We start from the raw sequence: 15067 nt of genomic DNA on the forward strand, positions 1-15067 counted from the left end.
AATGGCTGAGCGGGGGCGGGGCCTGCGGGAAGGGGATCCTGAGGCGAGTGCGGCGCATCCTGCCGGGGCCCCGATGGAGGTGGCCGAGTCCTGGTGAGCGTCAGCCCCCGGGCGGGCTGGAGCGGGCCCCGGTCCTACCTGCGGCGGTGGGGCTGCCCCCCGCTCGTAGTCCCCTGCCCGGCCGCATCTCCTCACGGGAGGCTCGGGGCCTCGCCCCCCACAGCGGGCCGTGCCCTGGCCGCTGGCGCGGTTGCGGCCTCCTCGGCCACCGCTGGCTTCTCGGTTCCCGCCTCCCCTCCCGACTTGCTCGGGGAAGCCCGTGGGGCCTCTCGGGCGCTCCGCGTTTGGATGCGGCCACCCGGGGTCTTACGCCTTGCCTCGCCCCTGGGTACCGGTTGCCCTCGCTTGAGAGGGACGGACGAGCGAGGCGTGGCGCGGCGAGCCTTCACCGCCTGCTTACACTACCGTGTTCTTTCCTGCCCCTCCTCTCTAGCCTGGAGCCTGCCAAAGCCATCAAGCCCATCGACCGTAAGTCCGTTCATCGGATCTGTTCGGGACAGGTTGTGCTGAATCTCGGCACTGCCGTGAAAGAGTTGGTGGAAAACAGCCTGGATGCTGGAGCTACCAACATCGGTAACCTTCTTTTCACCGTAATTTCATAAAATTTCATAGACTTCTAAAGTACTTCTTTTTTCTCAAAACAGAGTGCCTGTTAACAAATCTGTGCAAATACTTTCTATTTGGGCAAAGCGTGTTTGCAGTGATTTTACATCTCAGATAAATAAAGCATTTTGATTCCCAGGGTCCAACTGAGTGCCTAGCATCGTGTGAATTTGTCTGTGGTATTTTATTTGTAGCCCTTTTTGCCACTAAATAAGGTACGTGGCCTATACAACAGTGGGTGATGAGGCTCTGCGAGCTGGTGGCGCCAAGCTAGCAGATGGTTAAGGCAGGGTTGCAGTTTCCAGAGCTGCCAGGATGATAGTTGTTATAACTGGGAAAGCTGTTCAGGCAACAGTGCCATGAAGCCAAACTATCTGCAAGTACAGGCTGGTTTGCATTAGATTGCCCTAACTTTTGACAGCTATGAGGATTGTTTTTGTTGTTCAAACTTGACATGGAAAACTGTTCTCTGGTAAAGTTACTTCAAATACAAAATTAATACTGAATACTGTGTGTGAACATACAGAATTAAAAGACTTTATTACTCAATTTTGTAGATATAAAACTTAAAGATCATGGAGCAGAACTGATAGAGGTTTCAGATAATGGAGGTGGAGTGGAAGCGGAAAACTTCGAAGGCTTGAGTAAGTTGAACCTTTTTCATAATTTATATTTGGACATTTTGAAAGCATATTTTCAGTGAGAAAGTGACTTTTTTTTTTTTAACAAATTTCCTAGGTTTAATAATTTTTAACAGATACTCAGCTTTTACATGATGCATGCATGCATGACCTGCAAGACTTGGGCAAAACTAAACTGGACTTTTGTAGTGCTACTGTGGTTATAGTTCTTGTAGCTCAGAAGTAGTCTTTGATTTGATGGCTTATTTAAGTGGAACAAAGAATATAAATAATTATAGAAGAGAAAGTCCTATAAATGTTAATTTAGATTCATTCATGTTGAGTCATCAGTCATTGTTGAAGGAGTCGAGCTTTGTGAAAGTGACTGCTTTTGAGAGGTGAATTATGAACTTCAATATTTGCTGACAGTGAACTGACATTGCATGCCTGACTGTCAATTTTTCCATTTGCTAGTTTTAAATTGCAGAAGATGGGAGCAGAAACAATACTGTATGATAAACGTAGCTAGCCGTTGCAACAGAAATACCTGCATTTCTTTTTTTCATATAATGACTAGGGATCTCTTTCACCATAAGTTATTACTCAGTAACTGTGTGTTCGCAGTATGTATATGGTAAATCAGAAACTCTTTCTCCTACTGTTCCAGGACAGTGAAAGTTCAGGGGTGCCGCTACTGACTCTGTTCCCTGGTGACTAGTGCTGCACTGTGTGTGTGTAGATTGAGTCCTCCTCAGCTGTGGTCATAGTGGAGTAGGCTTATATCTGTCACTATATAACATGCACAGCACTGCAGTTGTTTTCTTGCAGGGCACAATCTGTGACAGGTACATCAGTAGCAGAGGCAGGTACTGTGTACTGCTCCGAGACATCTTGTAATGCATATACCAATAATGCTGTGTGAATTTTGGGTGTAAGTACGGAATAACAGGTGTATCTGAGGATTTTTAAGAGATCTTGCTTATAGGAAAAGGGGAAAGGAATCATTAAGTATTTAATTATTTTGTCTCTAATAATTATGTAAAATACAATGAATAATACAGAAGTTTTTTTGCTTCTTGATACGCATGCAAAATCTACTTGCATAGACCAGTGTCACTTTGAATTGAAATATATATTTTAAATATCTTTTTTCAGCTCTGAAACATTATACATCAAAGATACAAGATTTTTCTGATCTAATACATGTTGAAACATTTGGGTTTCGAGGTGAAGCTCTGAGTTCACTGTGTGCATTAAGGTATTAATATTAAACTTCTCATTAGTAGAAAGTTAATTTATGTGCAAAAATAACTGAAGCCAACTTTTCAGTTCACCACTATTGATAAAATGAGGCTTTGGAAACTTCCAGTTCCTTAATGTTAGGTCATTTTGAGCAGTAGGTTGTATGACATCCTGAGTCCTTCCAAGCAAAATTATTCTATGATTCTGAACACCTGAAATTATTCTATGATTCTGAGCACCTGATTGGTCCTTTTATGTACAAAATTTAGCATTACTTAAGTGTGCAAGTCTTGGTAGGATGGAACTGTGTACTTGCATGAGTGTTTGATCCTCTGATGTAAAGCACAATAATATCCAAGTGCTGTGTTCGCTAGGCTGTAACTCATTAAAACTGTATTTAAACTCCTCCCAGACAAACTATACATTTGAAATAGCACAGCTTTTGTACACAGTTCTGTGCATCAAGAATATTCTGCTGTTGTGTATTAGTATGAGGAATGTAGTGTCCATGCATTTTACAGAAGAATAAAAGGGATACAAATAAAAATGTTTGCATCGTAGCTAGGAAAATGTTACACTGCTCTTCAGGTATGCTTTTAGTTGTTTGTGGTCAAGAGTAGGTTTTGATTAAACGAATAGTGCTTGATGTAGTTTCTATGCCTGATGAGGTCGTGAGGAAGGGATAAGAAAATACAGTGCCTAGTGAGTAATTCTGTTGCCTCTTTCCCTCCATTAGTGATGTCACCATTTTTACCTGTCATAAGTCTGCAAAGGTTGGGACTCGTTTGGTATTTGATCACAATGGTAAAATTACTCAGAAAACTCCCTTTCCACGACAACAAGGAACAACTGTTAACATACAGCAGTTATTTTGTACTTTGCCAGTGCGGCATAAGGAATTTCAAAGAAACATTAAAAAGGTAGGTTAGATCAGAAATTATTAATGCAAAGGAGTGTAATACTCCAGAATTTATTCATTACTGAACGATATTTAGTTCTTTGTAGAATACATTGATTCTGTCAGACTATTTCATGCCTGTCTTATATCTTCATCAAATAAGAAAACAGTCTTCCTGTATGCTTTCCTCTTCTGTTTTGCAGTGATTGGTTTTAAAGGTACATTCTCAAATTTTCAGATTTTGAAAAGAATCAATATCATGATCACTTTTGTGTATTTTAAAATCAGGGACTGCTGTGTTATGACTAAATATCAATCTTGTAATACTGTTTCTTTTTAAAACACTATTTTTCACATACATGTTTTTTTCATTTAATTTGTAAAGATTAAAAAAACCCCATTAAACCCACTCCCACCTTTTTGTGTTACCTGCAAATATTGAATGTTTTGTTTATACATTTTTGTTTTAAAAAGAGACATTTCATATAAATGTGAACGTTCTTTTTTTCTTTAATAGGAATATGCAAGAATGGTCCAGATATTGCAGGCATACTGTATTGTTTCAAAAGGAGTGCGGATTAACTGCACTAATCAAGTTGGCCAAGGGAAAAAAAGCTCCGTGGTATCAACTACTGGAAGTCCTAGTTTAAAGGAAAACATTGGAGCAGTATTTGGGCAAAAACAGGTATTACTTTTATTATTGAAAAGAGAGATAATATAGCTGTATAGAGAGATGTTTAATAAATAGAGGGGATGTAGAAAACCTTTAAAAGCCATGAGGATGGAGCATATGTTGACTTGTAGCACACCCTACAGGTTGAAAAAGCAGAAACAGTGCAGCCTCCATGGATTCCCCTGAAGTTTCTAAATCTGCTTAAGAAATGTTTTGATGGAAGAGAAATGGTTTACGAGACAGAGTGACTGCTTAATATCTCTCTGAAACCAGTTTATGAGCTGTTGTGCTGGTAAACCTCTGAAGGTTTGTGCTTTTGAAAAACAGTGTGGGCACCAAGGTGTGTATGTCACAAGAACAAGCGATTTAAAAAATCCTAAAAATGGTGTGATGTGAAAGTCTTAACTGGGGAACAGAAAACTGAGGTGTTTCTGGCTTTTGCAACCTCTTCCTGTGAAATTTCCATTGGTGTTCTGGTTAACCTTTAAATGGGATTGCAGTCAGCCCTTGTAGAGGTGTAGACTGTGATGCTTTCTAAATAATAGCTGTAAAAATAATTGTTATCCTCTAGAAGGAAGCAAAGATGGAAAAAAAAAGCATAAAAACATCCTTCCTACAACCGTATGTTAGAACCGTCAGGAATACTGAGTGGTTGATAGCTGCTGGTTGTTGATAAGCACGTCCTCCCTTCACAGTGCCCATGTAGAGATTTCAAAGCCTGTTCATGCTGTGGATGAAAAACTAGATGAAAGATGTAACTTTGTCTTGCCAAACAGCAACAAGCATAGCTGAAAATTCAGAGTTATCTGAATAGAATGTTTAGGTTATAGCCTGCTTATATACTATCAAGTACTTAAATGTAAAATCAGTAGAAGGTGCTCTAATGACAGAAAAATAATAGTGCCATGACTGGGAAAATGTTGTAAACATATCTGTACTTAGGCAGCTTGTGATTCAAATAGCATATCTTTTCTAACAGTTTTATTGTTCTTTCAAAAGAAACTTCTGTTACTCTTTTTGCCTTTTGTTTTTGCTTAAAACTTGATTAGGTCATATGTATGTAGCTGGAGAGTCCAAGCTGAGTCAACCATTTTGTTGTTCTGTCTATGTACATTTTAAAGTAAGGGTCTGTGAAATAACTGCAGCAAAGTGATATTGAAGGAAGAGAACAGCCATTCATTAAGGCTGTTTCTCAGTAAGCAGTGCTGCTGTCTTCTAGTAGGTTTGGGTATTTTAAGTATTTGACTTGGACAGCCAACTTGGAAAAAAGCCACCATTTTATCAAATAGATTTTAAGGCTAATAAATAGCAATAAAATAGAAGGAAAAAATCTCTACATGTTTAATGTTTCACCACTTTTTTTTTCAGTTGCAGAGCCTCGTTCCTTTTGTTCAGCTGCCTCCAAATGAAGCTGTTGGTGAAGAATATGGACTCAACACTACTGACATGCCTCAAAATCTTTATAGGTAATTAGAAAAGTACAAACCACTGTTGCTGGTGGCATTTTACAATAACCCAAAATTAAAAAAAGAAAAAAAAAAAGTGTGGTGGTTAATAGTATTAAAAATAACTAGGAACAGCATAGTAGATACTAGTATACAGTTGGGGAAAGACCATCATTTGATTTAAAAAGTTAATTCAGGACTAAGATGTTGCTAGTCAGATGAGTGGGAAGAGCAAAACTGCTATTCCTTGTGTCCTAGTTAGTTATATATTACTGTAATCTTGTGCTGAATGTCACCTTTGTCAGTGCACTGAGTAACTGGATGGATGAATCATATCCGTTGTTTATACCTGTATTTCTTCACTAGCATTACTGAGAAATAGTACGAGATGAATGTGAATCAGTTTGTCTAAGTAAATTACCCTTTACTTAAAGTGCACTTTTTTGTCTCTCACTATACATGAGATTGGCAAATAGATGCATCAGTATCTGGCCAATGACAGTTCACAACTGACCTCTCTTCTGCTTTCAGAGCAGAATAATTACAAATGCCACTTCTTTTGAAATCGGAGCAAGCTAATTTTTCAGTTATCTGATGCCTTTTTTGGAGCTGAACATCCAGCCTTTGTCAGATGAGGAATTGGGAGAGGAAATACATACACATATTTACTGATGCTGTACAATAGTGTTTCTTTTAGTGCCTTATTTCTCTTGCATTCACTCTTCCATTAAATGTGGTCAGAGTCAGAAAAATTTATTTTGCTGTGCTCCTCCATTTTACCTTACCCTTATATTATTGTTATTCAACAGTATTACAGGCTTCATTTCTCGTTGTGATCATGGTGTTGGAAGGAGTACAACAGACAGACAGTTTTTCTTTATCAACCAACGTCCATGTGATCCAGCAAAGGTGAGGTTTCTATTTTTCTAACATCACCAGCACTAACTTGTTCAATATTCTCTGAAAACCACTTGATTAGTAGCTCATATGTATATTTGTGGCTTGATGCTGCAAGTTCGTGTGTTTCAGGTTTTTGTCTTCATGGTGTCTATCTGTGTGAACAAAAGCTCAATCATACAAGAAGCAATTTAGTATGTTAATTGTTTTGAAGGGGGTTAAATAACACATCCTGGTGAGAAATAGAAGATAATAGTATTGGCATTCATTGTTTTCCACTTCCTCTGCAGGTTGTCAAACTTGTGAATGAAGTTTATCACTTATACAATAAACACCAGTATCCATTTGTTGTCCTTAACATTTGTGTAGATTCTGGTAAGTTATGAATAATTTTCAGTAGCTTCTGTAAAGGCTATAACTTCATTGAAGAATAAATTCTGTTTACTTAGAGAATATTTTAACTTTTATGTGTATGACTTCCTGCACTGTGGCAATTTTTTGATGTACAGTTGGTGAGGGAAAGATGGGGTCTAGCTGTGGTTCTGCTTTTTTCCCCTCCACTTTTTCTATACTCAAAAGCAACTTCTTATCTCAAGTAATGAGAAAAAGTCAATCTTGTGGTTAGCTTAAGTACAAGAAAGCTTGTATCATGTTATTGCACAGCATTAGCTTCTCTTTTGTTTGCTGGAATGTTGAGAAAGTTGAAAGTTTAATTTGCAGACATACTGTGAATGTTAACTGTGGCTTTGGTTTTAATCCTGTGAAATAAAAATGGAGGGTGAAAGGGCAGAAAACTTTGGTCCAAGGGTGTTTTTTTAATGTATTTTTCATTTATAATGTGGTTGTTTTTCTTTCTTCTTTAGAGTGTGTTGACATCAATGTAACTCCAGACAAAAGGCAAATTTTACTTCAGGAGGAAAAGCTTTTATTAGCAATTTTAAAAACTTCTCTGATGGAGATGTTTGGTAGTGATGTTAACAAACTGAATGTCAATCAGAAACTTCTGGATGTTGCAGGTAGGACACAAAATGTGAAAGTTTTGTGTATGATATATGGTAGAGAATTGAAAGTGGAAAAATGTGCTTTTAAAAACCCAAAGAAGAAATGAAAAAACTGTCTGGCTGTTAACTGATACACCTCTCAGGGCAGATGTTTTCCTGTATTGCTTATATTGAAAGATTGTTATCAACATCAAATAATAGAAGAGGACCCTAAGTTATTAAGTGATTGTTATGGAGTTACATATGCCAGCACAACATGATTTACACTTTATAGGGGAAAAAAATAACACAAAATTAATTGATAATGCTTGAAAAAGGTTTCTCCCAAGATATTGGAAGAGATCTGTGTTTCCTTTATTTAAATGTCCTTTAGAAAGAATGGTTAAGGTCTCATAAATAAAATCTGAAATTTGAGTATGAGTTAATTGTATTTTGAACTTTGATATTTTTTTTATGTTAACTACAGAAATTGCTTGTTCTCTTGTGACTATATAATCGTTCAAAATTGCTTTTCTGTATTAACACCACTTCATCCTCCTTATTTCATTCAACAGAACCCCTTCTAATTTCCTTTTTTACTGATGTATAGAATCAGTTGTAGCCTGATTCTTACTGTTATTTTAAATTAATATTTAGTAAAATACATGTTAGATGGACAATTTGTGAGGCTGAAGTCCTCTAATTATCTACAAATCACATATACTACAGATATCTATTGTGCCAGCTCCTTAACACTTTGCCCACGGACTTTTACAGTGACCATTAAAGTGTAATAGCAATTCACTTTTCATTGTCACTCAGTCATTATACTCTTTTGATAATATAAATAAACGTGCTGATTGGACTGATTGCTATTCCAGTTTAATAAGAGATTACAAATTCATTCACATGAGTGCCATTAAGTTTCTTCAAGATGTAACTGCTTGTCTGTTGGATATTAATGCATTTCGGCCCCATACTCAGGCATTGTCTGAAGCTTGAGGGCTCCTTTGAGGAATTTCTTTTTTTTTCTACCTGTCTTTTCATTCTCTTTACTAACCCACATCATTTAATGTTTCCAGCTAACTTAGAATCTTGAAATATTATTTATTCTGATTTTATTAGGCAACTGGAAGAAGACCCTTCCTGAAGAGACAGAAGAGCCTCAGGTAGAAGTGCTACCAGACTCTGAGACTGAAAGTCCAAGTGGTGAAGGAAAAAGAATAATGACTCTTGCCCGATTACGGGAGTCGTTCTCTCTCCATCAAATGACAGAGAGTAATTTTCGAAGCCCAAAAAAGGTAAAACAGCAGCACAGCTCCCCTAGACAAATGTCACTTGATACCACTTTGAGTGCTGTAAAGACTCGGAAGGCTGTCTTGAGTAAGGAGTCTGAGAGTTGTCATAAGATGGACTCGAAGATGTCAATTCCAAGCAGATATTTGAGAAAATTAGAAGATAATGCAGATTCTGGATTCTATAGCACTTCTGAGTCAGATGCTGGATGTAGTACACCAGAAGCTGGGAGCTGCGTCAATAGTGAAAGTGTAATTAATCCTCCTGAAGAAGAATTCTGTAGCTCAGAAGAACAACTTCAAAATGAATATCTTAAAACTGTTGGACGTAGCGAGAAACCATTCAAATGTGATGTTCAGGTCTTGGACACTGAACCTAAGTTAAATCAAGTGAATGACTGGACTAATCAGAATAAGTTATCTCAAGAAGCCAGTAGTTCTTTCCCAAGAGTAAAATGTTTTAAAAGCAGAAGATTTAAAAGTGAAGCAGATGACCTCAAGGCAGGTAAATGTCCTAAAGTGGAGAATACTAGGAACTGTATGCCAAGTGTTGATGTACTGGTGGAAGTTAAAAAGAAAACCGTGCCACTTGAATTCTCAATGAAGGTTTTAACAGAAAAGGTAAAAAAGGTAATACAGCAACAACAGAAAAGTACAGAAACACAAAATTACAGAAGATTTAAAGCAAAAATTAGTCCTGGAGAAAATAAAGTAGCAGAAGATGAATTAAGAAAAGAGATAAGGTATTTTCACCTTCTTAACATATTTTATTCATCAATTAATAAAAATAATTAGGGAAAAATATAAGACCTGTCATGGGGGGTGGGCAGGAGGCTTACATCTACGTATTAGTTTTGGATATGTATTTTATTTAACTTATGCCATTAAAATGTCTATTTGACAAGTTATTTTACCTGATGGAGCAGCTGTTTGAACTAAGTGTAAATGGAATGTGGAAAAAGACACTGAAAAGGCCGCAAACATCATAGATTTGGCTTGGTTCAGACTTGTAATTTGCAGTGTAGTCAGAGAAACACTAAATTTTGACAGATATAAACACTCTGAAAAGACTGCATAACTTGTCTTTCTCCCTCATGTGAATTTGAAATTTGGTGAGACATGGCTGTGAAAATAAGTTACATTCAGGTGGTCACTGGACAATAAAAGCATGATTTGTTGATTTTTGGATTAAAAAAGTGCTAGGAAAGCCTTCTAATTGCGAAAAGGCGGCAAATATGTCATCTACCTTACTTCAAAACCATGATGCTGCCTTCAGTGTTATTCACTTGGACTATCACCATATTGCCCATTTCTGATTTTGTTATCACCAGTGGCTGTATTTAAAATGGGAGAATCCTGAACGAGTCCTGTCTTAATGGTGGACTGTGTTCTGCCGGAAATGGCCTCATCGGTCAGTGGCAGATGCCAGATAACTGTACTTTTTCATGTTCATATCCTGCTTAAATAAGTTGTTTGTTTTTTTTTTTATTTAATGTAAAGTGTGTTCTGCAGGGGAGAAAAAAGATATTCTTAAGTTTTACAGTCTAACATGATAACTGATGAGCTGTAATTTATGATCTGTTTATATTTTGTATATACAGCAAAGAAATGTTTGCAAAAATGGAAATCATTGGCCAGTTCAATTTAGGGTTTATAATAGCAAAGTTGAATTCTGATCTTTTCATAATTGACCAACATGCTACTGATGAGAAGTACAACTTTGAGATGTTACAACAACACACTGTTCTTCAAGGTCAGAAGCTGATAGTGTAAGTATTTTCATTGTTTTAACAATACTAATTTATAAGTTTAATTCAATGTTTCAGAAGGATATCTATTATTAGATTTATGTAGCACTTCACACATTCAAAACACTTAAGACAAAAGCTGGTTTTATATTCTGTTTCAAAGAGTCAGTCTTCGCATGAAAAATAAATTCCACAGATACAGTCGTAGCTATGCAGCAAGTCAGTGGTCAAACAGATTTCACAGTGAGCTGACAGTGGGCTTACCACAGTTTGGTAAGCATGGTCATATAGTGAGGATATTGGAGACCCCTGTTGCAACAGGGAGTGCTGCCCAACCAACTTAACTCTGCTGAGTAACACTTGGAAGTGATCTGTTCAGTAGAGAGATTTTCTTTTAGCAAAGTGAACTGAAATGTTTTAATAGAGAGTATTAGTATCTCTAGATTGCTTCTGAAACCTGTCTTAAGTGGTCTGTGCTATGTCCCTATGCAATACCATACTTCTCTCTCTCTTTCAGGCCTCAAAATCTCAATTTAACAGCAGTAAATGAAACTATATTGATTGAAAACCTGGACATATTCAGAAAAAATGGCTTTGATTTTGTCATAAATGAAAATGGTGAGATTGGGCCAGAATTGCTGGAAATAAAAAAGTTCAGCTGTTTCATCTTACTTATTATGTAAAAATCCCTTTTCATAGTTATCAGAAACTTTGAAATAATGTGCATGATAGTGTATGGTTTGTTTGTTTTTTAAGACTTACGATTCCGTGGTCTCTACACTATTGAGCACAACATTGTAGAGTATTTATCTCGTCAGCTTTTTATAGAAGTTTCTGAAGACTCTTTGGAGTCACTGTTTCACTATATGACTGGATGTCTATTTTCTGGATGTGTTACATTAAAATCCTTTGGTTTTATTAGTACACTTGCTCGTCCCAGCAGGGTTAGATGCAGGCAAATAATAAATTTAGAAATTTTAAATTAATAGATACCATTGGTAAATAATGTTTTTTTTTTTTTTTGGTTTTCCGTATGGCTTTAGCATTGACTTGCCTATGTACTTTTGAGCAAATTGCGTAACCTGCAAGCTTCTTATTGTTTTCATTATACAGCAAGGATAATGAAAGTGCTGTGTGTTACCACTTCGGTATTTGGGAAGTCACTACAGATTTTTTCCATATTCTTCATTCCAGAATCTCCAATTTTTATCTAAAATGCTATTAATTATCAAGCTCTTACCAACAAAAATCCTTAATTATTTTGTAGTCACATAACCTCAAATTAGCTTCATAAACCATTTGTTCTTTGAAATTGAAGGGTTTGTCAGAAATCAGATCTATCTGCTTTAAAGTTTACAAGCCATTTTGTTGTTAATGTTAAAAGGATATCTGCCATAGTTACCACTTTAGTTAGTTACTAACATCCATCGAAAGACTAAATTTAGACCTTTGCATATGTGCAGGTCACACCATATTAATGTATCAAAGTAGTTTCTCAATTTTTCTCTCAAGAAGAGGTAATTTCCTGTAATACTCTGGGTTTTATTAATTATTGCAAATCTTTCAGCTCCTGTAACTCAAAGAGTTAAATTAATATCATTGCCAACAAGCAAAAACTGGACTTTCGGTCCACAAGACATAGATGAGCTGATCTTCATGTTAAGTGACTGCCCTGGAGTCATGTGTAGGCCCTCCAGGGTCAGACAGATGTTTGCTTCTCGAGCTTGCAGAAAGTCGGTAAGTACCACACTTTATGCTTGTTTTCAAATAAATACCATATTTTCTGTTGTATTATAGATGGCTGTATCTGTATATTGCAGGGGAAGTTTATTGAATGTCAACAGCTAATAGACTTCATTTTGTTCCTTGTGTTTTTGTCTAGTGTAACTTGGGAAAAATTTCTGGTAGTTTTTTGTTTTGTTTCAAAGTAGTGCACTTACAAACATACTGAGCTGTATTTTGTCTTCTGATATTCTTGTAGGTCTTTCTGCTTTTAATGCCTTGCACAGTATTTATTTGCTCTGGTAGCTGAAGCATTGCTCTTACCTGTGTCAGTTGTCAATGTGGAGAAAGAAAATAATTGGGTTTTTTTTTCCTTTACTTGCAGGTGATGATTGGAACTGCACTGAATGTGCAGGAAATGAGAAAACTGGTCACCCATATGGGTGAGATTGAGCACCCCTGGAACTGCCCCCATGGAAGGCCTACTATGAGACACATAGTCAGTTTAGACTTGATTGCACCAGAATAAGTCAGTTTCTGTTTATTAACATTTTCAATTTTAATTGTTGGCAATATTTCGAGCTTTTATCATGACTCCTTTATTTTGAGTAAAAAAATTTTAGCCAGTCTTTGAATTTGAAGACAATAACACTTAAAGGCATTCAGTGGGGTTTCATTGTTATTTCTATCAAGTCAACTTGATACAATTCCAATTCATGTGTAAATATGATAACTTTTATTGCGATTTACTGTGTGTATTACTTATTTTTTCAATCAAGACTTTTAAAAAAATAAATATAAATGTTTATATATAAAGATCAAGAGTAGGTGAACCTCATTTATAGCAAATACACTGATTACTAAAATTAAGTGGAATGTGAATTTAAGTCTCTAGTAATGCCATAAAACCAACATTAACTTTCTATGTTTATACATCCTGTATATGATAATTTTTTTTAAAATGTAAATGATATACAGGTGAAAATACTGGTGTGGGTTTTTTTCTTTTTTTACTTATACTAAAGCTGGGTTTCATTAGGTAATTACATCAAGCATTAATATTGCATTTAACGATTAACTTACTGGCATCCATGCTTAATGCTTGAATAGAATAATTCATCTGGCATATTTACTTTTAATTAGCATTGTTCCCATCCATATTCCAAACATTTTTTTTTTCAAGAACAGGGATTCCTTCTCTGAGAATGAATGGAAAAAAGCTGTCTCACCAGGCACTGCCCATCAGGTCAGTCTAAACTCTATCTAAGTAGAATCAAAACAGTTAGAAAATTGTCTTTTTGAATCATAAATATGCTAAAACAAATAGCTGAACTCTTCCATTTCTGTAGGACCAAGATTTGACCTAAGAAATCTTTGTTTTTATTGATGCCTTTTCCTTAGCAGCTCCACTTACTGCTTACGGGGGGATGCGGCTGTGATGCTGCTGTACTCTGGTGCACAAAGCAGCACACGACGCTTCTCTGAGCTGTGTGGCTGATGCGGTGGGCTTGGACAGAACCCGTGTATACATTGTCTGGAACTACCACGCCTATGGGTGTGAATGGGCCAAGTGCCGTGAATAAATTGTCTGTGTTCTGTGTGGAACATGTGCAACGTTTGCTAACTGGTATTTTCCATCCATGATTTCTCAGGATCAAAATGAGCCCAGACAAGGCACTTTCCCTTTGGTCCTGTGTGATGCAGAATTAATCGCCTGCTTTAAGGCAAGCAGAAGGCCAGGCTCTGCTCAGGGGCGGGCTGGCCTGGCTGCTGGCACCGTGCCCTCCTCGGGGCGACGGGGAGGTCGCTTCCCTGAAACGCAGCGCGGGGCGTCCCGGGCACCCCCGGCGGGACCGACCCCCGGCTGGGCTGTGCCTCGCCGGCCTGCGGGGGTGCCGCGGCGCGGCTGCTGTGGTTACGGCCGCCGTGGTTACGGCCGCCATCGCCGCACTGCGGCTGCGCGGCGCGGGCAGTCCGGCGGCAGCCGTGAGGCGCGGGGCCTTTCCGGGGGCAGCGCGGGGCTCCGGGGGCTTGCGGCGCTGCCCCGCGGCCGGGACGGGCTTCCAGCGGTGGGCTGTCCCCGCCGGCCCTCGGCCTGCCCCTCGGGCCCTTGGCGCAGCCTGAGCGCGGTTGGTCTGGTCCTGTCATTGCCCGAGCAGAACGAGGCGCTGGCTGGAACCGAGCAGTGGTGAGAACATGGCGGGTGCTTGAGGCTTTCCCTGTCAGCCCTCGCCGCTGCGGCACCAGAGTTGATTCTTGTATTACAAACCAGTGATGATGAAATGAGTGGGAATGGTGATTACAGCTGTTGAAGCAGCCCTGTAGCCTCCACGTAACTCTTTAACTGACAAAATAACTTTATTTTTATAAGCTACAGTGGTTATTCTATGTTGTGGATCACTCTGCAACTCAGCTTTGAAAGCAAGTTAAATCAATAACACTAGTGCAGCTGTAACTTTAAAGAAACTGACCAAACTCATATCTTTGAGAAATTATTTTAAACTTTTCCACATGATTAAATGTAGAATCATTTAATTCTACATTAACCTAAAAAATCTACTAGTAAAGATGGAGACCTCTGTGTACCAAAAGTAAGTTTACTGACAACACTTCTGCTGTAGTGGTTTTGATGGACTTCTTGGAGGTAATTCACAAGCATCGCTTCCTGGTAGCCCTGTGGTCTGCCTGCCACAAGCTGAAACCACTGCCTTGAGGAACTGTTATTACAGAAATAATTTAAAATACATGCATATATCATAATTAATAAAAGATTCATAATTTTTCATGTTTTGTTGTGTTTTTTTAATCAAATAGATTATAGGGGGAAAAATCTTTCCATAGGACAGTAAATGTTCAGAAGGAAAATATGCGTTGAGACAACTCG

The 15067-nt window shown here is 38.0% G+C and overlaps 1 protein-coding gene across 7 annotated transcripts; it reads left to right on the forward strand.

Moving 5' to 3' along the window:
* The first annotated feature begins 37 nt into the window (after positions 1-37).
* PMS2 (PMS1 homolog 2, mismatch repair system component) lies at positions 38-15059 on the forward strand. Of its 7 annotated transcripts, none has more exons than XR_011050033.1 (17): positions 38-93; positions 494-633; positions 1221-1307; positions 2439-2541; positions 3262-3445; positions 3941-4108; positions 5465-5562; positions 6351-6450; positions 6729-6813; positions 7302-7454; positions 8544-9456; positions 10315-10482; positions 10979-11079; positions 12029-12198; positions 12569-12712; positions 13372-13429; positions 14998-15059. XR_011050033.1 is itself a non-coding variant. In XM_068422316.1 (16 exons), exons 1-15 carry the CDS (start codon positions 74-76, stop codon positions 12710-12712), a joined length of 2634 nt encoding a protein of 877 aa, XP_068278417.1. In that variant the 5' UTR covers positions 38-73; the 3' UTR covers positions 13367-13706. The 7 variants fall into 7 exon arrangements, 4 of the variants coding, with proteins under 4 accessions (XP_068278417.1, XP_068278421.1, XP_068278416.1 ...); XR_011050031.1 differs by lacking the exon at positions 14998-15059 and adding an exon at positions 13585-13706 and having other exon boundaries at positions 13367-13429; XR_011050032.1 differs by lacking the exon at positions 14998-15059 and adding an exon at positions 13588-13706 and having other exon boundaries at positions 13367-13429.
* Positions 15060-15067: the final 8 nt, after the last annotated feature.

Source organism: Nyctibius grandis, chromosome Z (genome assembly GCF_013368605.1).
Source record: "Nyctibius grandis isolate bNycGra1 chromosome Z, bNycGra1.pri, whole genome shotgun sequence".
Taxonomy (NCBI): domain Eukaryota; kingdom Metazoa; phylum Chordata; class Aves; order Nyctibiiformes; family Nyctibiidae; genus Nyctibius; species Nyctibius grandis.

What these genes read in the sequence shown, in the direction of transcription:
- PMS2 (XM_068422316.1), top strand. Translation starts at nt 74, where the DNA reads ATGGAGGTGGCCGAGTCCTG. An exon ending in TGCTGGAGCTACCAACATCG is followed by an intron (nt 634 to 1,220) that starts GTAACCTTCTTT and finishes TCAATTTTGTAG; the next exon opens with ATATAAAACTTAAAGATCAT. An exon ending in GGAAAACTTCGAAGGCTTGA is followed by an intron (nt 1,308 to 2,438) that starts GTAAGTTGAACC and finishes ATCTTTTTTCAG; the next exon opens with CTCTGAAACATTATACATCA.